Source organism: Phallusia mammillata, chromosome 5 (assembly GCF_965637545.1).
Source record: "Phallusia mammillata chromosome 5, kaPhaMamm4.hap1.1, whole genome shotgun sequence".
Taxonomy (NCBI): Eukaryota; Metazoa; Chordata; class Ascidiacea; order Phlebobranchia; family Ascidiidae; genus Phallusia; species Phallusia mammillata.
The window spans coordinates 7834909-7855244 of record NC_137256.1 but is presented as its reverse complement, the minus strand read 5'-3'; the positions used below and the strand labels follow the sequence as shown (position 1 = coordinate 7855244).

The window sequence follows — 20336 nt, the reverse complement described above, 5'->3', positions numbered from 1 at the left end:
AACGTTGGTGGAACCAGTCAGGGTGGGACCTAAAAGCTAACCACCCGTGTTAGGGAAAGAGGCTGGGGTTCAACAGGAAAAGAAACTGCCAAAAGAAACCCTGTTGGATAGTTTCCGGCACCACAAGGAAGGGTGCAGCACAAACATAGTGACGATAGAAAAGGTAGTATAACCTTAAAAAAATACAAAAGAGGAAATAAAAACGGCACAAAAACTAATTAATTTTAAAAAAAAATAAACAGATCAATGAGTCCATAGGTTCGTGGGATATAGGGGTAGGGGGGACACCATCAGCTCAGCTATTGCCGTTCCGTGACACTTTGCATAGTTGATTGGTTGCTAAGTGCGAATGATGTAACTGAAAAAGAAAAACTCCGAGCGGCAGCGTTTGTTTTTTGATATAACACAGGGACTTTTTTTAGCAGGTGCATATAAAAAAAATCACCCCAAACGACAGTGGTTTTAAGTGAACATGCATGCTCCACAGCAGTGTAATAATAATGTGCTTGGTCATGGTAAAAACCATGACCAGTAAAAACAGTAATAGTTGCTGGTGAATCAAATATTCACCTCACAACACAAGTAAGATAACTTGTCAACAACCATAATAATAATTAAAAAACATGTGCAAAACCAGTGTGGCAACATTTTGCCTAGTAATAGTGCAAGTTTACAAATGTACACAATAGTGGTGAGAGTTAAGTACTGTGAATAGTGGTGGGAAATGCAATTTAGTGAATGTGCACAGCATGAAAACACATGCTCTTAGATAGTTGCTTGACGGTGTCCACCAAAAAACTCATCACAGCAAATAGAGTAATAATACACTGGGGACATCTGAAAAAGCAATAGTTATGTAGTGATATGTGAGGGGCCACTCTAATACGCAATCTTCGCAATCTACACAATCTACGCAAGCTATACGCAATCTACTAACAAAAACTAACTGAGATGTTGACGGTTAGTGCTATTAGGGTCAGGGTGACGGTTTGTGATACAATTAACTTTATAATTTAATTTCAGATGCGTTTCAGGTCTAATTTTCTCTACAAGTGTTAACATGCGGTACCATACAGTATTTAGTACCACTCTCAACACATATGAGAATATTAAGCCCAAACTGGACATCTAAAACTAAATTATAGTGTTAATTTTATTATAAACCCTCACCCAGACCCTAAAAGCCCTAACCGTCAACATTTTTTAAAGGTTGCATACGTTTTATAAGCAGATTGCGTACAGATTGCGTAGATTGCGTAGATTGCGTATTTTAGAGGAGCCCATATGTGAGTAGAAAACTAAGTAGAAAAAACTAATAAGTCCAGGTGCTGTCCGGCTGCTAGTATTCCAGGAGTGTATTTTTTACTTGTTTTGTAAATAATTTTTTCGAAGTTGGAACAACATCAATTTTAAGGTCTGTCCAGCATTTGGGACCTGTATACTTAATAGATTGTTGTATGATACTGCTGCTGCTGCAAAAAGGTATGGTATAACCACTTTCGGTTTGTCGAGTACTTACACCAGGGGTGGGGAACCTGCGGCCCGCGGGCCACATTTGGCCCGCTTGTCTTTTTAATGTGGCCCCCGTCACAATTCTGTTAAAGTACAGTATACAACATAGCATAAAAAAACAATAAAATGTTTATGTTCAAATATTTCCTTGAAATGACTTAGACATTACTGGTAATCTTTCCATTCCACAACATGACGCCAAACTTCTAAAAATTGCCACACTCTATATTCAACCACTTGGTATATTTGTGACGTAACAGTCACTTGATTGCCTCTCCTTGCAGCAAACAAATCATTTGTCATGTGGTGTTAGTTTTAAAATGGTTTGAGGGATATTAGCGTGGATCCTTAAAAATATCTCCTTGGGGAAAAAGACAGATCGGTATAATGGAGCTACGGTGTTCCAGAAAGAATGGACAAACTATTACTTTTTTAGTCGAAATAAGTGATAAACCTGTATGCCTTGTTAGTTGCATACATGTAACATCAAAGAAAAAATCAAATCTGAAGCGATGAAATGTAAAACCACTTGTGTGCTTCGGATATTTTTTGAAAACAAAAAAATATTTGGCCCGCCCGAAAATGTTGTGCAATTCATGCGGCCCGCGATGTAAAGTAGGTTCCCCACCCCTGACTTACACCATTGGTTACCGTTTTGCGATGAAAAAAATGGTCAAATGCTTGAGGTAATGTACCATTTTGGTAATTGTATAAATACATTGCACACTCAAGTTTAAACTGTTGCTCGTTTGTTAATATGTTATGATGTTTCAATGTTTCTTCCAGGTTTTGAGATTCAAAGCCATAGGTCATGTAAAAAACAAAACTTGTTGCAGATACTTTGAATCTTATACTTAAGGTTTTTATTACCATGATACCAGCATGTTATTCCATAAATAATTTGACTTCTGACAAGTGATTGATGAATGCAATGTAGAGCTTGCTTTGTTAATAAAGGCCTAATTTTTATAGTTAAGTAATATATTCTTAATTTTTTTGCAAAATGTTTGTCATGTGTTCTTTCCATGACAAGCTCTCGTGAATAGTTAGCCCAAGGAATTGCACAGATTTGGCTGTTGCTATTTGCTGGCCATTTATTTTTAAATCAAACATTAAATCAATCATACGTCAGTAAACTGCAAGTCAAAATTATCTGCAAGTCGAAATTATCTGGGTTTAATTTGTTCTTATCATTAAAATTTAGCAAATATAAACTAACGTAGTTCTGTATTAATTTATCCTACTTATAATATTCAATCAGAAATTGATTTGTTTCAAAAAAAGATATTTTGTTGTTTAGCTCCAGCGTCTGTCAACATTACAAATCCTACAACAAACAGCTTCACTGTTGAATTCAGTGCAGTTGCTGATGCTACGTCATACAATGTTACTTACACTGCTTTACATACCCCGAGTGACAGCAGAACGCAACCCACAACTTCAACAAGTCTCAAGGTGGACAGGAGACTTTATTTACTTTGCTTTGTACTCATTGTGTATAACAACAACATACAACAACTTTAAATTACCAAAGTCCAAATATTACCTGAAGATGTGTTAGATCAATATCTTGTCTGGTGTTATATGTTTTATTGGGTTTAAGCCATTATTCTGCAAATGTAGGTGATTTAACATTGCTATATCCCCAGCCCTGTACAGTACTTTTGGTATGATTTATTTTTGATGTTTATAAGATTCAGGAATGTATTTTGCTGAATTTAGGTATCTGGCCTGCAAAGCAACATTCGATACAATGTAGTTGTAACTCCAGTCAATGATGACGGTGCTGGCAAAACCTCAACAGCCGTTGCAGCAAGAACAGGTATATAATCCAATTATGTTCTGCAGCTAAAAATAGACAAAGGGCTTGCAATTTGGTATACCTTACTTGAATGGTTTCAAAAACTTGTCAAAGATTAAAGCAATTTTGTGCAATGTTAGACTTGGATTAATTTCTGAGGTCCAAAGTGTTCATGCTGGCAACCCATTAACTGCACAAGTAACATCTACTAAATAAGGCATGCAGTGGGATTTACACTGATGCTAGGAGTCTATCTCTGCTGCCAAATGTAGACTTTGTGATTTGAATTACAGTAGTTGGGGAATTTATATGGTAGTGCATAAGCCATCAATGAACTTCAGAGAGCATCAGCCAACAATGAACCTAATTATGGGTCTCCTTCCCTGAAGGGGACACATATTGATTTTACTCAAATTGTTTTTGTTTTTTTTCTTGTTTTTTCTTCCTTTTTTTTTCTTCCCAAAGTTTGTCCGACTCGTTTTTCCACCAAATGTTTGATGGATTTGGCTGAAATTTACACAGATGGTAGATATGGTTATGTAAATGTGCATCCCACTTTGTTTTTGTTGATAACCCCAGTATTTACCCCGCTATCCCCCTAAAATGGGTGAGTTTTTAAACAGTGTCAGAATTGGCTGAAATCTGGATTTCTTGAAAAGTATGCCATTTATAGGTGTTAATTGTTGTGTTCAACCCTGTAGTCCTAACATTTACCCCACAAGCCCCTAAAGTGTAAAACATATTTGTATGTTACTGGGCACCACAAACGAAAGATTTCTTTGGCGCAATAGTGTTACAAGGGCAACCAGTTGTATGTTGCTCGTTGGTGGGTTGCTTGGTGGTCGTTTTTGCGCCATGGCAGTTAGGGGCTTGTAACACGTCAGAAACATTAACGGTTGTTGCTCAAAGCACCTCTAGTGGTCGAAATGTTAAACATTGGCAGATTGGGCTGAAATTTTGCAGTACTATTGATTGAGTCCTTGTGGTTTTTATATATTTTTTAATTTGTGTGTCGAACCCAATTAGTTACCCTACTAGCCCCCTAAAATGGGTCAGTTTTTTAAAACGTTAAATAGGACATATATACTTCAAACAATATCTGGCGTGAATCTAATTTTATAGTTTGTATTCTACATAGCATTATTATTTAAGCCCAGTGCCGATCACTGTGTTTTACCTTACAACACCCGACTTTCTCATGGTTATCTCTTGAGTTGCATTATTTTCAACTTTGCATGTGTGGGGACCCATGAGTTTTTGCCTGCAGAAACGACTAAAGTTATAAAAGACGGTGACTAATATGGGACCCAATACAAAATAAGCATAGGAAATATATTTATGTTTTAAAATAGGTTATAGTGTATATGCAAGGGCAATATGTGCTAAGCCACCCTTCTAGTTTAGTTTAAACCCCACCAAATATTGTGCTAGGGGAAAAGCTTTAAAGGGCAACTCAGTTTTAGGTTTGTGTCATTGACAAGCTGTTGTACTTAGTTGAACTTTAATTAATTATGGGTCCCCTTCCCTGAAGGGGACACATATTGTTTTTGTCTATATTTTTTTTTCTTTCTAACGTGGATTTGTTCCCACGTTTTGGTCAAGAAAGAATGGTTCAAAAAAAAGAATGGCTTTTTCAAATTTACACACATTGTAGATATTGGTCTAAAGATGGTCTATGTGAATTTTGACCCCGTTTGATCGCTTGGTTCACCCACAGCCCCCCAAAACGTGCAATTTTAAAACAGCTGTACTGACCAAAGTACTTCATGTAGGAGTTTCATGCTTTGTTGTTTGGTGCAATGTAAGGTATTTTAAAGAATTTTGTATCTTAAAAAATGATTTACTCATTTTCACCCCTTAACCCCACAATATTCGTTTCTGTCTTACGCTGGTTTATTAAACGTGTTTGGTCAAGAAAGAGTGCTTTACTTTTTTCAAATTTGTACAGATGTTAGTTATTGATCCAAATTTGATCCTCCTAAAGTTTGACCCCGGATGACCCAGTAGTTTATCCACAGGCCCCCAAAACGATTTTTTAAAAACGACTGTACTGACTATAACACATAATCTGAGAGTTTCATGCTTTGTGGTTGGTGCAATGTAAGGCATTTTAAAGAATTTTGTAACTTTTTATTGGATTCACCCATTTTTTCACCCTTTAAACCCCGAAATATTCGGTTTTAGTTTTAGGCCAGAAATGCAGGCCCTATGGTGCTGAAATTTTCGAAAATTTTAACAATTGTTTGAGCAGGGTATTCGTTTAGTCTTTAAATTTTTGCCAGTTACCTTTGCAGCCCATAATATGTGTACACTATCGGTCAGATATAAGTCCCAAGGGTAATTCATGGGTTTACGATTAAGGCGACAAAGCGGGAGTGCTCAGCTTGACATCCAGACAAACGTTTTACGAAACAGTCATGTGGGCGATTTGAAATCAGCTGTTTTTTGTGCAGCAATGAAGTGTCGTTTTATAAGGTTATCATGCGCATTTTCAGATTTGTTGAAGGTTTTACACCTGCAATGTGATTTAAATTCGATAAATTTGTTTCAGTTTCGTATATGTCAAGCAACATAAAGGTGTAAACTTAACTTTTTCGAAAGCCGCGATATATAGTCTTTAAATTCTCGTTGTCAGCTTGGCCGCCGCATAACTATGGGTCACTAAAGGTCAACTTGTAGGCATTACAACATAGAATTTTTGTCATAACGTAGCTTCGTTACTTTTGACAAATCAATTTAAGAATCAATACTTAAGTCAGGTATAAATTAGGTAAAACGGTTTTGTTTAACACTAAGGACTGCATGGTGTTAAAAACGCTGTCAAAAGGTGATTGAACAACTGTTTTTGCGAAACAAAGTTAAGTGAAAAACAAGTTGTTATGTATACCTTTGTAGCAAACGACTTTTTAATTTATAGTGTCTAAAACAACAGTTAAGGCTTTCGAGGAAAATTTGTGTTTAATTGTTTGTTTGTTCACATGTTAATGAGGTCAGAAATACAAGACTTAACCGGCTGAAATTTTAAACAGCTGTGGATAGGGTGCTCCTTGTTGGCTGTTAAAAAATTCAGTGCAATCGGCTCAGTAATTACTCTTACAGCCCCAAATATGTTTTTACATGCAGTCTTTTATCACATTTGTGCTCGCTCAGTGCACAGCTGACGCAATGGGAGTGATTGACGATAGTGGCGCATGGAAAAAATGCCTCTGCTTCACGCATGAACGCAGTCGTCACTTGACCATTTTCTCCTTGGTTGAAATTAAGATGTTACGATGTTAGTTATATTGCGCTGTAAACATCAATGTAGGTCAACTTATTCGTGTTTCGAAACGCAGAGCGACAACGCAGCACGATTTGTTACACCTGTGTAACGTGACTTCTCAAACTGAAAGCATTAATAAAACTGTTTCAGAACAGGTTTTGGACATAAAAAGCCCAGCTAAGCAATCAAATTGTTGGTATGTAGAAACTTAATGATGCCAGGGAACGCTATGTGCGGATTAAAAAGTCATAATTTAACAAAGAAAGGGCTATTAAGGAAAAAAATGTTGAAACTTTGTTAAAAGTTTAAATAGTTTGACTCATCCATTTTCCACCTCGTGAAAACAACGAGCAACTCCATGTCGAAAAAAGCCCAATTGGGCGCGAAAAGCGCAAACCTGCCCCCTGAAAAGCGAATATCTCGGCGTTGTGCATAACTAGACGTGCTATCAGGCAGGGTTGCCAGGTTAAAATTTTGCAAATCGACCAGACCGTAGGCCAGAACGCTTAAAATTCGCCCAAACTTTCAATTTATGCTAAATTTCTAAAACTGCTCGTTTAGCGCCCTCAAGTGGCGGAAAATGTGTATTATTATTTTTGAAAAACGAGGCTCAAGTAAACATTTATTCAGAAAACATGGCATGCGCGACACCAAGACTATACGAAAAAAATAATACGAGTATCAATTGTCAAAATCAGTCAGCAGATTGTTAAACAAGTTTTGTGCTTCCTAATCCTAATGTACTACCTTTGCCATGCGCTGCAACAATTTCACCCAAGTGGTCAACTGAACGTATGGCACAGTAGCAGGCTATACCAACAGCTAAGTGTAACTCAGCTTCTTTAACTTTTGTGCTGACGTCAATACATTTGAATTTCAGCGGTCCACTTAAGGCAGCTGCTCCTATAAGACTTGAATGCTTCTTGGACTTTTCGTGGTCAGCCAGTCTACTATGCTTTGGAGTAATTTTTACCTTGCATAGTTTGCAGTACGCATCTTCTCCGGTAATTGTAGCTCTTCTCACCCATTTGAACTGCTTCTCCCATTCAGTCTGATACTTTCGGTTGGAATCATACTTAGATTTCCACTGCTTACTCATTTTGGACAGTTTGTTTGCAAGGCAATTTGAAAAATTACTCAAAAATGTAATACAGGTAGTCCGGACAAGGGACAAGTTATATAGCATTTTAAATTTGCCGGGGGGTAGAGCGCTGTTGATAAGTTATCCAGACAATGATAATGGCGCTAACCGAATGGAAACCATGAAGTCGGAGTAAGTATTACAGTTCAGACAATGATACTAGACACAAAACCGGATAAAGTCGGTGTTATTCAGCAGCGACGGGATTCAGAGCGTCATGTTGCGCTGCAATATCGTTCGAGACACGGCGCTTATCGCGATAGCGAAGAGAACAAAAAGGTCGGGACCGAAAAGCGTCAAATCCTGCTGAGAAGCGTGCTCGCATGATAAAAGTGTGAGAACGCCCAAACTTTCGGCCAGACGGCCAGACCGAATTTTGTTCGCCCAAGGGCTCTGAATCAAGGCCAGAATGAGCGATTCTGGCCGAAAATAGGCCAACCTGGCAACCCTGCTATCAGGCAATCTTTTTGCACTGTGCAATTAAGATATGTTTGTAGTGTAGCGCTGTTTATTTGCGCGAGTTCAAATATCGAATGACACAAGACAGAAAGGGCGAGACAAAACACGTTGCAAATAGAAAAAGGCACGTGACGTATTGTGCGGTTCGGTTACGCATGACTGGTTAACGCAGTTGGGGAAAACACCCAGTTGTCGCCACACAGCCCCCCTCCAGAATCGTACAATGCGCGACAATAATGATTGCAATGGTTGACGTCTGGTCGCATTCTCGCGAAGGCATTGCATGCGTTTTTCTTCGGGGGCCGTCCTCTTCTTGGAGGTTGTGCAACCTGAACAGGCATAGTTAAATCGACCTGTGCTGGTTTGAGTCTGTCAACCGAAACGGTTTGTGGTCGCCCACCCAAATCCACTATGAAAGACTTTGCGCCGTTCTCAATGACTTTGTAGGGACCCTCATATGGCGGCGTTAATGGCGGACGATGGGAATCTTTTCTGATAAACACAAACTTTGTTGTTGACAAATTAGCTGGAATAGCTGACTTTTTTAGACCATGACGGGACATACGGATCGGAGCCTGCTTTAAAATGGTGTCTTCTAGAGTAGGGAGAAGTGTTGCTAAATCCGACGAAGGATTCTTCAGTAGAACGATGTCTCCCGGTATCCGTATCGGCGCACCATATACAAGCTGAGCGGACGATGCTTGTAAATCTTCTTTAGGTATGGTTCTAATTCCTAGAAGTACCCATGGTAACTCATCAAGCCAATTTGAACTGCTCATACGGGCCATGAGAGCACTTTTTAAGTGTCTATGAAATCGTTCCACGAGGCCGTTTGCTTGCGCGTGGAAAGCCGTGGTTTTATGAAGCTTAATGCCTAAAAGCTGATTCATCATTGACCACAGTTCTGAAGTGAATTGCGCCCCACGATCTGAAGAAATATCTGCTGGAATGCCAAATCGGGCAATCCAGTTGCTAATGAAGGCTCTAGCACATGTCATTGTCGTTTGATCCTTCATCGGTATGGCTTCTGGCCATCGAGTAACACGGTCGACAATTGTAAGGAGATAGGTATATCCTTGTGATTGCGGCAGCGGTCCTACTATATCTATATTCAAGTGACTGAAACGTGTCGCTGTGGGTGGATATTCAGCCAATGGAGCGCGAATGTGTTGCTGAATTTTCGCCCTTTGACACGACAAGCATTGCTTCGCCCATGTACTAACATCTCTTCGCATTCCATGCCACACAAACTTTGATGCAACTAAGTTGCTTGTGGCCCGTATGGAGGTGTGTGACAGTCCGTGGATTGCATGAAAAACGCGTTTTCGCCAAGCTTGAGGAACTAATGGTCGAGGATTCCTGCCAGAAATATCACAGAGAATAATAGTTCCTTCGTGGTCGTAAGCAATATCTTTGAACTTCAGCTTAGTAATAGAGGTGCGGTAAGCTTGCATCTCGTCATGAGCTTCTTGCTGGGCTGCAGCCAATAACTTGTAATCAAAATTAACACAGTCGGAAACACTTGCGAGCAAGGACCTGGAGAGTGCATCAGCAACAGGGTTGTTTTTACCATCGATATGTTTAATATCAGTGGTAAACTCTGAAACGTATGAAAGGTGTCGTTGCTGACGTGCTGACCACGGATCTGTAGCTTTATTAATGGCAAATGTGAGTGGTTTATGGTCCGTGTACGCGGTGAAAGATCTTCCTTCCAAAAAATATTTAAAATGGCAGACAGCCAAATACAATGCCAACAGCTCGCGGTCAAAGGTGCTGTACTTAAGCTCAGCTGGCCGTAGGCATTTGCTAAAAAACGCCAAAGGTCTCCATTGACTGTCGATTTGCTGCTCCAAAACTGCGCCAACAGCAAACTGGGAAGCGTCCACAGTTAAAGCGGTTTTTGCCTCGAGCCCTGGGTGGTTAAGTAGCGTAGCATTTGCAAGTGCGTCTTTAGCTTCATCAAAAGCGGTCTGAAGGCTTTCTGTCCACGTCAAATCCTTTGGCTTATTAGACAGAGCTTTGTATATGGGTAACATTATGGTAGCAGCTGATGGTATGAATCGATGATAAAAATTTATCATACCACTAAATTGCTGTAAACCTGCAATTGTTGTTGGGCGTTTGAATCTTCGTATTGCCTCCACTTTTTCCGGCAAGGGCTTGGCCCCATGGACATTAACTTGATGTCCAAGAAAATCAATTTGTGTCTGCCCGAACCTGCACTTCGCAGTGTTAATAATAAGACCATGGCTGTCTAATCTTTTGAACAGTTGTCGTAGATGGTCAATATGCTCACTTGAAGTTTTGCTGGCCACAAGAATATCGTCAAGATAAACAAAAGCAAAAGGTAAATTTGTGCAAACGGAATCCATTAAACGCTGGAAAGCTTGTGCTGCGTTTTTTAATCCAAATGGCATACGCAAGAATTCGAACAAACCGAATGGGGTAATTACAGCAGTCTTTGGTACATCAACTGGCGCAACAGGCACTTGGTGATAACCACGAACCAAGTCTATTTTTGAAAAAATTGTGGCACCTGTTAAATGCGCAGAAAAGTCCTGGATGTGGGGAATAGAATATCGATCCGCTTCAGTGATCGCGTTCAAACGCCTGTAGTCACCACAGGGCCTCCAACCACCGGATGCTTTGGGCACCATGTGTAAAGGCGATGACCAGGGACTCGAAGAACGCCGCACGATTCCTAGGTCAAGCAAATGTTGAAATTCCTGTTTGGCAATCTTCAATTTTTCAGGGGGCAGACGCCTTGCCCTAGCATGGACTGGCGGCCCATGTGTGATAATAAAGTGCTCTACCTGATGCTTGGGTTGTGAGTCAGAAAAGCTACTTTTGGTCAGATTGGGGAATTCTGAAAGTAGTTTGGTGTAAGTTGGTTGTGCTGCAAAAGACATTATGTCACGCGGTGAATTCGCTGTCTTAGAGGAATTCACATTATCTGCAGAATTCGCATGCCACAGTCAATGGCGCTTGAAGTCCACAAGCAACCCATTTGCATGCAAAAAATCGATGCCCAGCAGGGGCCGAGATACATCGGCTATTACAAATTTCCAAGCAAATCTACCAATGGAAAGATGCAAAGTTAAAACTTTGAAGCCGTACGTACGTATAACAGTTCCATTGGCTGCTTTAAGTGAAACACCAGGTCTGTTTGAGCGACGATCCCGTCCAGTTGCAGGTAGCACACTTACTTCAGCACCACTGTCGATTAAGAAGTTGGCTCCTGTGTTGCAGTCTGACACGAAAAAGAGTCGGTTTTGCCTGCCGGCCGTCGCAGCCAATCTGGGCGGCCGGCTGGCTCGTTTCCCTGACAAATACATGGTCGGCGGCAACGACGTGCCTTGGGCCCAAAGCGCTGATGAAAAAAACAAAGGCCGTCTCCACGCGGATCAAAAGCAGACTTGTTGCTTTGACTCTGCACTTTTGAAACAATAAAATTTGGGTCGCGCCTTGCTTGCCATAAAACATCTGCTCTCTTGGCGAAACTTCGAAGGTCGTCGATGTTCTCTCTTGCCAAAATAATTCTGATGTCTTCTGGCATTTGTTGTAAAAATAGATGCTCAAAAAGGAAACACGGCTTGTGATCGCCTAATAAAGCCAGCATTTCATCCATTAGGGCTGAAGGTTTTCGGTCTCCTAAATCAGGCAAATTTAAAAGACGAGCGGCTCTCTCTTGCTTTGAAAGAGAATATGTGTCCAACAGTTGCTGCTTAAGCGCTTCATATTTTTCTTCTGCAGGCGGATGTTCCAACAAATCAATTAGACGTTGTGCTGCGTTTTGATCCAATGCAGAAACCACATAATAAAACTTTGTTTTATTTATCTTCCGCAAAGCAAACTGTGCTTCTGCTTGATTAAACCAAACACGCGGTTGCGCGGTCCAAAATGTCGGCAACTTTAAAGACACTGCATGCTCTTCCATCCTGAGAAATTCGTTCTCAGGTTACGGGGTCACCACTGTAGCGCTGTTTATTTGCGCGAGTTCAAATATCGAATGACACAAGACAGAAAGGGCGAGACAAAACACGTTGCAAATAGAAAAAGGCACGTGACGTATTGTGCGGTTCGGTTACGCATGACTGGTTAACGCAGTTGGGGAAAACACCCAGTTGTCGCCACAGTAGATCATTTAAAACATTGGTTCTTAACCAGGGATACTTGTACCCCTTGGGGGTACGAAGCATCAAAGCAGGGGTACGACATGCAGGGTGAAATTATATGCTTTTTAATTATAAGCATATTTATGAAGAATGCGTAACAAGTTACTTTGTTATATATCTAGAACGGGTTAGTTTTGTACTACTTACAATACTGTTTTCATGCATGCATTCAACACCCAAGTTATAAATACACTAAGTTTAATTTCTATTATTACAATTATATTTACTTCCGTCGGCCATTGTTAACAGGGGGTACGAGAAAATTTTATGAAAGCTCAAAGGGTACGAGCGCGAAAAAGGTTAAGAAACACTGATTTAAAACGTTAGTTATGCAATTGTTGTATCACACAGTTTTGCATCTTATGGCGGTTAACGGCAGGCCCCTCCTGCCGCGATCGGCGCCACATCTTTATCTAACAACATTCGCACGCCACAAGAAAATGATTGCTGACGGAAATGAAACCGTGAAAAATCGACGCTAACCTCTGTTGCCTTTGCATTGACCCCAGCCACGGGAAAAAATGTTGCCCCTTTATAACATTTGATGCAATTAGTTGTCGTTGATTTATAAAAATCTCCTACACAAGTTTTTTAATACGACAAATGTCATCTGTGCAATTCAAATTCTTACCTAGCATAGGCATGCGCCATTCATCCTGTTACGAATTCAAAATATATGTGTGTGTGGGGACCCATTGGTTTTTGCGTGCAAACACAATTATGTTATAACAGGCCACATAAATATTGGTACCATACTGAATATATCCATCAAATATATATTCCCTTACAATTATAACAAATGGTGCGTAAATATGGCACAGTTTCTGTAAAATGGAATATATAGGAAAACCACTATTCCAGTTAAACAATGACTGTGCCCTATTTTTACTGTTACCAAATCGCATATGCACATGTGTGGGGACCCATTAGATTATGCTTGCAGAAACAGTTATGTTGTAAAGTGCCAGGAAAAGATAGGGACCCAATGAAATGTAGGTGTCAAATATATATCCATTATTAATATAATAAATGGTATATGTGATACATCGTTAAATATGATGTAGTATATATAAACTGGCAATATATAGGAAAACCACTGTTCTAGTTATTTATGGTTTTGTAATTGAACTTTAAATATTGTTTTGGATAGAATTTAAAGTAATATAAAGGAGTATTCAAAGCAACATGTTTTGCAGCACCGAATGGAGTTGGAGTTCTGTCATTTATCACCACCCCTACTTTTATAACCATGTACTTGGAGCAAGTACCAGGAGTTACTGGATTTGAAGTGGAAGTTAATAATACAATGGATGACACAGATTCAACAGTCTATTCCGTACCTGACTCGATTGTAAATTCCTTTTATGTATCAGTGTAAGTTTCTTTTCTGTTATTTTGTGTAGAGACCTTCTATAATATGTTTTTTTTAAAGTATAGATTTGCGTAGACACAACTTCTGCATAACCTGTATTCCAGGAAGTATTTGATTAAATCCCACAAAATTGTGTAATGTACTACAGTGTACAAAGAACAAATATATAAGGCTGTTACATTAAAGGTGTAAAACGTTTTTTGTTTTGTTTTAACAGTGTCCCAAATCTGTTACCAAATACTTATTACTCAGTAAGGGTACGGGCATCTCAAGTAGCATCTTTATACTATTCAGAAATTCAAAGTCCTTATGATGAAGCTCAATTTGTTACAACAGGTAACAAATGGAAGGATAAATAAAAGTGAACTGAAAAATTCTTTGCACAAAATTATAAAGATGCATTTATTTTCCTGGAAACTTGTCAAAAAACAAAAATGATGGATCTCCCCAAAACAAAAATGATGGAGCTTTTTTAGGGTCATATAAATTATGTGTTGAGTAGTTTTGCATTTCAGCGTTTGAAATAACAAAAAAAAAACATGTAACATCTATTATGAAGCAAATTGGTACCAAAAGATTAGTACATGTACCATCATTTTAGTTTGATTGTTCCAATTTTAAAGAGCAATAGTTTATACTGGTTAATAAATAATCATTTGTAAAATAAGTTCATTGGTTTGCTTTGATCCTCGGTAGGAAACGCCTGACTATGTTATGTTTACAATAAATGCACCATAAGCTGCTTATTAAATTGCAAAACTGTTGTTTTTGTGTTCATTTAGTTGATTTTGATGACAAACAAGCAATACAAAAACACATATCACACCAAAAAATTCAGGATATTATGCGATTTATTGTATTCTTTTTACAGATATGATTTCATTATTTGCTTCTATTAATCTAACCACCCTGACGTTTGCTCCTGATTCCTATACTGATGAAACATTAAGAGCTGAAGTGGAAACTGAACTACTTAATGCTTATCAGACACAATCAGAAAGGGTGGTCAATGTATCTGTTATTGCTTTTGAGGTTGGAACCTCACAATGTCACCATGAAATTATAGTCTCTGATCAATTTGTTCCACCAACTACAGCTGGCCTTGACTTAACATTAGTTGATTCTACACTCTACTCTGATTCAATTGTCAGATATCATGGTAAGTGCCTCAGATTTTGTTACTAATTATGGAATAATGTTTTTTTGTGTTGTATAGTGTCTGATGGTCCAGGTGATGGATATTACATTGATGGTGATCCAACAACTAAACATATTTTCTTTGATGATTATGGTTGTGCTGGTGAAAGTTCGGAAAGTATGGAACTATACACCAGAGATGGACTTATTGGCTCAGGACCAATAGTTGATGGTACAGGGGATGGTCTGGCACAATCACTAAAAACTTTGGAACTACGTGATGGCTGCATTGGGGGTAAACAAATTTTCTTTCTTCATTTAGTTATTTTTTATAATTCTTATAATAGTTTTTGCAGTTGTATAACCAAGACAAGCATTTAGGTTACATTTAAGGGCAAGATTACTAGAGGCCAAAATTTTATATTACACATTTACAACCATTCCAAAATGTTCTACACTAACAAAGCAATGTAAACACTTTTTGTACAGTGTTAACTAAATATAGTGTTAACTGAAATAATCTTGGTTAAATCAGACTCTGTTATTTGGAACTTTGCTTTATTTGAATAGAAATTAAGTTAAAATGATTTTTAATTTTTTTTTGTTAACAAAACACTTGTTAAAAACTAGTTTTCTGGAATATTTTTCTGACTCTTCATGGAATTTTGCTCTCTCTACATCTCTGTTGTGCAGTTTGTCACCCATGTGTTTAAGGCATGTCTGTTAAAATAGTATAAATAAATGTATGTATTATAGTTGAACCATAGGCGTAGAGTTTTAAAAAATACTGGGAATGCGACTTTTGATAATTGACGCCGATGCCTATATGCCATGTGCAGTATTTGTACCCGTATAGGACCAAATACCACCTTTTACTTGCTTTAGCCTGTAGTTTCTATAAAATTAATTTGCAAATAGTCACTTGACACTATTTGTTTCTGTTCGATTGGAACGTTTGCTGTGCGTCTGATAACGTCTGATGGAACGAAAGGGCGATTTGCCGAATCAGCAATTTTAACAACGATTTAGTTACGCGGAAAATAAAAGTAAAAGCAATTCACGTTTTAAATATAGCCGACTATGTATTGCTGACGCCTAAACTTAGGCCACCTTGGATCAAGTTTAGACCGTTGCAGTGCTTTGCAAACGGACATTAAACACGCTTAGGAATCAATTCATTGACTATATTCCCAGATATTTTTTATTGCAGAAAGTTATTGCGACAAATAATACTAAAACGTTAACTTCTATGTCATGTTTATGTTGCATTAAAATGCCCGTTTATTGCGAAACAATTGCAATTGTTACGTTTCGACCGACGTCTGTTCGATCAATGGCATGAGTGCGGGCGCATTTGTTTAGCTGGAAACACGTTCTAAAACCGACGTAACTTGAACAAGGATGCGATTTTGACGTTATACAAAGGTCAAGGCCGGGGGTGCGCGGCACCCCCGCACCCCAGTACTCTACGCCAGTGAGTTGAACCAATATTGGGTCAGTACTGACCTATTTATGGTGATTTTTAGTGATTAACCACTCCTGTCCAGATAATATATAACTTGTAGGATTGACATTGGATAAACTGAATCTTTGCCCAATCTAAATGAATTTTTTGGTTCAATCGAGTCTGGATTAACCAAGGTTTCAAGCATGTTCGGTTCGTGTATTTTTCAAATATGTTGAGTTTGTGTATTTTGTAGTGTGTGATGTGGCAACATTTCGCTTTGCACCGGAAGCTGATACAATATATGCTGTACGACAAAACCATTTATTTCGAGGTTGTCTTGATGGACATAATCCAAATTTCTTCGATCGTTTCTTTTCTGCCAGATTTGCAGAACCTGCTGAACGATACACAATACTGTTTACAACAGGTAAAAGTTATTTATGCAGTTGTGTATGGCAAGCTACAATACTAGCAGATGGCATTTTAGCAGAAGTACAATATTAGATCTGCAAATCCAATCCAGCTAGATTTAAATTCCAATTTGCCATTTATATTGGGTAACTATAGGTCTCCTTTCCAGAAGGTGACATGTCTTTTCAACTCGGTGAATATTTTAGTGCAATTGTGCTGCTATGATTTGTATCACTGGCGAAATAAACTCAACTTAACTCAAATGGGTGCAGTTAACATTTTGTCAACACTCTTAAACTTTTTGGCATGGCTTCAAAGCATTTGTGTATTTATAATTTTGAACTATATTTTACTTTATCCCTAATTGTAATAACCCTGTTTGTGTAGATCCTTCACCTCTTCAGAACACTTCTTTTCAATCCACGTCATTTGATAATGGCAGTGGAATAACAATTACTTTCCTTCTACTGTTGTTATACGGGGAATTGAAATAAAATTGGACTTAAATGGTGCAATTCAAACACTAAGTGAAAATGAATTGGATAGTTCTACAAGCTATCAGGTAACTGGTCCAATTTATATGGATTTTTACGTGGTGTAAAAAGACCTGATTTAACTTAATGTGAATGCTGTTTTACTGAAAAGTAATGTAAACATCGCAATTTGCATTTAAATTTGACTGTGTTTTAAGATATTTTGCATGACTAAATTTAACAGGTTTTTTATTTGTGCAAATGTGGCCCACATTAGCAGTTGTTACAAGAACTCTTTGTTTGGTAGGTGGTGTTTTCTGGTTTGTCAATCAATCAATCATATGAAGTTATTTTGAGTGGGAGTGTTCGTGACGCTCATGGAGATATACTAACTACAAGACCAACTACCTTTACTACAACGACCAGTGAGATAATGATATCCTAGTGCAGTGGTCACCAAACCTTTCTCACACCGCGCCAATTCAGTTTATATTGACATGTGGTGCCCGCATAGTTTACAAACCCTTGAAACGTCTGTTCCAAACTTGACCCATAATGATTTTAATTGGACTGTCAAGAGATGTTCTTTCTGTAATCTTTTTGTCTGGGTGTGCGACTGTTAAATTGTGCAATTAGTCATATCTACCGAGCAATGCACCATTATTAAGTCACATGTAACAAAAGAAAGAAATTGCCCGTAGACAATTAACATTCTTAGTCTTATTTGTGATGTAATAAACTGCCTTTGGATCTTGTTTGGATTTTCTGCGGTGTAATCTAATGAGACTAGATAATTAATCCTACATGTGATGGCAAGAACATATTCGCATGGAGTAAATTGTTTTTTTGGTTGTTACAAAGTTATAAATGCGATTTGGCAAATAAAAAATAGAGTCAAGGGCTGGGCGAAATGACTTTGCAGGCCGGGTCCGGCCCACGAGCCTAATTTGGTGACCCCTGACCTAATGTGAAGATTAGTTTTTATAAGTTTATTTGTTGTGGTTTGTATAACAGACAAAAAAAGTACTACTCAAATCAAACAACGCAAAACAAGTGCGAGTGTTCTGAGAATGAGGATACTACAACACAAACTACCTTAACTACAACAACTGGTAAGATAATTATATTATAGTAATAAGTTTATTTGTTGTGGATTGTGTAACAGTCAAATGTACCTGTTGCAAACCACTACACATATCAGACAACGGAAAGAAAAAACTTTCGCCCCATTTTTCAACACTTTAAAACATCACATTCACAGAAAGAAAGTTGTTAATAATGATACAATGTTACTGAAAATCAAAACCAATTTTTATTAAATCAGGGGTCTGCAAATATTATGATGGTTTCAGTATAAAGCCAGGTTCTCTAGTTAGTGGATCTTGACTAAATTATAGGCCACAAAACTGACATAGTAGGCACAGAAAAAGTATTTCTGTAGTCTGAATTAATGTTTTGTTTTTAAGCAATGTTTCTGCCAGTGTTCATTTTTTTGCGTCACAATTTACTTTGCTTGCTTAGCAGTGTTAAGTTTTTGTCGTACCTGTTGTCCATAGTTGTGAAAGTTTATTTTTTTTACTGTACATGTGACTTTAATGTGTGTGTTTTTCTGCACAGATGTTGATAAATGCTCAAGTTCACCATGTGACACAAATGCAGTATGTAACAATACAGATGGAAGTTTTAAGTGCCTTTGCAATACTGGTTACAATGGAAATGGAATTGAATGCAGTGATACTGATGAATGTCTGAACCCACCATGTGACACAAATGCAGGATGTAGCAATACAGATGGAAGTTTTGAGTGCCTTTGCAATACTGGTTATAATGGAAATGGATTTAATTGCAATGATATCGATGAATGTTTAAGTTCACCATGTGACACAAATGCAGGATGTAGCAATACAGATGGAAGTTTTGAGTGCCTTTGCAATACTGGTTACAATGGAAATGGATTTAATTGCAATGATATCGATGAATGTTTAAGTTCACCATGTGACACAAATGCAGAATGTAGCAATACAGATGGAAGTTTTGAGTGCCTTTGCAATACTGGTTACAATGGAAATGGATTTAATTGCAGTGATATCGATGAATGTTTAAGTTCACCATGTGACACAAATGCAGAATGTATCAATTTGGATGGAAGTTTTGCATGCACTTGCAATTTTGGTTACAGTTTTAGTGGACTTGGTTGTGATGATATAAATGAATGTTTTTCCTTTCCATGTGACACAAATGCAGATTGCCTCAATACAAATGGAAGTTTTGAGTGTAATTGCAATCCGGGTTATTTCGGAAATGGCTGATTTTGCCAAGATATTTGTTTATCTCCTGAGCAAAATTGCCATAAAAACGCAACATGCATTACGACTGATGATGGATTCAACTGTGCATGCAATCCTGGGTTTACTGGAAATGGTGTATTTTGTGAAGATTTGTTCATCTCTTCTGAGCGTAGTTGTATTCCTACAGCCACTGTCAGGAATATGTTGAAAAAAATTGTGGTGTCCATAATGGAAGAAGTTTCATCGCTGGAAGAGGATGAGAGATGCAGAAAACGACCTACAACACTACAACGACCAAGAACAGGTAAAGACACGAGTGCAGCACAAACAAAAGAAGTCATGACAGCACTAGAGAAAGTATTACCTGCAGTTACTGCACTCAAGGAAGAACGGGGTTGCAACAGCCCATGAAATGCCAAAGAGTGCTCTAATAATCACAAGGCAAAAATTGACAAAGTTTGTCGTTCAGCATGTAAATATGTTTGCTTTTTATGTTGCATCTGTGTTTTTTCTGTAGCAAAATTTTGTACAGTATTTCTTAACAGAATACCTTTCCTAATTGCACATTTTTTATCTGATAACGTTTATAGAGACTTGAATACTTTAAAAGCACATCCTAGACAATATGATAAGCCTGTTTTTTAAACCACTTCAAAGTAGTTCCATTTATCTCAAAGGCATGTTCTTACAGCTTATTGCTTACTTTTGAACAGTGCATGTTTAAGTTCAATCTACTGTATTGCACACATGTAAAAAACTGAGGATAAATCGTTTTTAGGTTTTCAAAGTAGATTGGGTTCACTTGCAAATGTAAATATTTTGTAAAAATACAACCTGAACCAATATATTTACTTTGTT

General features: G+C 38.1%; 1 protein-coding gene and 1 pseudogene across 2 annotated transcripts; one reads left to right on the top strand and one right to left on the bottom strand.

Annotated features, from left to right (window-relative positions):
• Positions 1–934: 934 nt before the first annotated feature.
• On the top strand, positions 935–18871 carry LOC145228200 (uncharacterized; annotated as a pseudogene). The gene is made up of 12 exons (XR_013860036.1): positions 935–1482; positions 2813–2967; positions 3235–3334; positions 13547–13724; positions 13940–14058; positions 14594–14881; positions 14939–15154; positions 16560–16733; positions 17105–17279; positions 17498–17615; positions 18205–18302; positions 18808–18871. The product of XR_013860036.1 is annotated as an uncharacterized LOC145228200 (transcript).
• LOC145228201 (uncharacterized) lies at positions 11399–12306 on the bottom strand. The gene has a single exon (XM_080093205.1). It carries the CDS (start codon positions 12110–12112, stop codon positions 11399–11401), a length of 714 nt encoding a protein of 237 aa, XP_079949331.1. The 5' UTR covers positions 12113–12306.
• Positions 18872–20336: the final 1465 nt, after the last annotated feature.

What these genes read in the sequence shown, in the direction of transcription:
- LOC145228201 (XM_080093205.1), bottom strand. Translation starts at nt 12,112, where the DNA reads ATGGAAGAGCATGCAGTGTCTTTAAAGTTGCCGACATTTTGGACCGCG.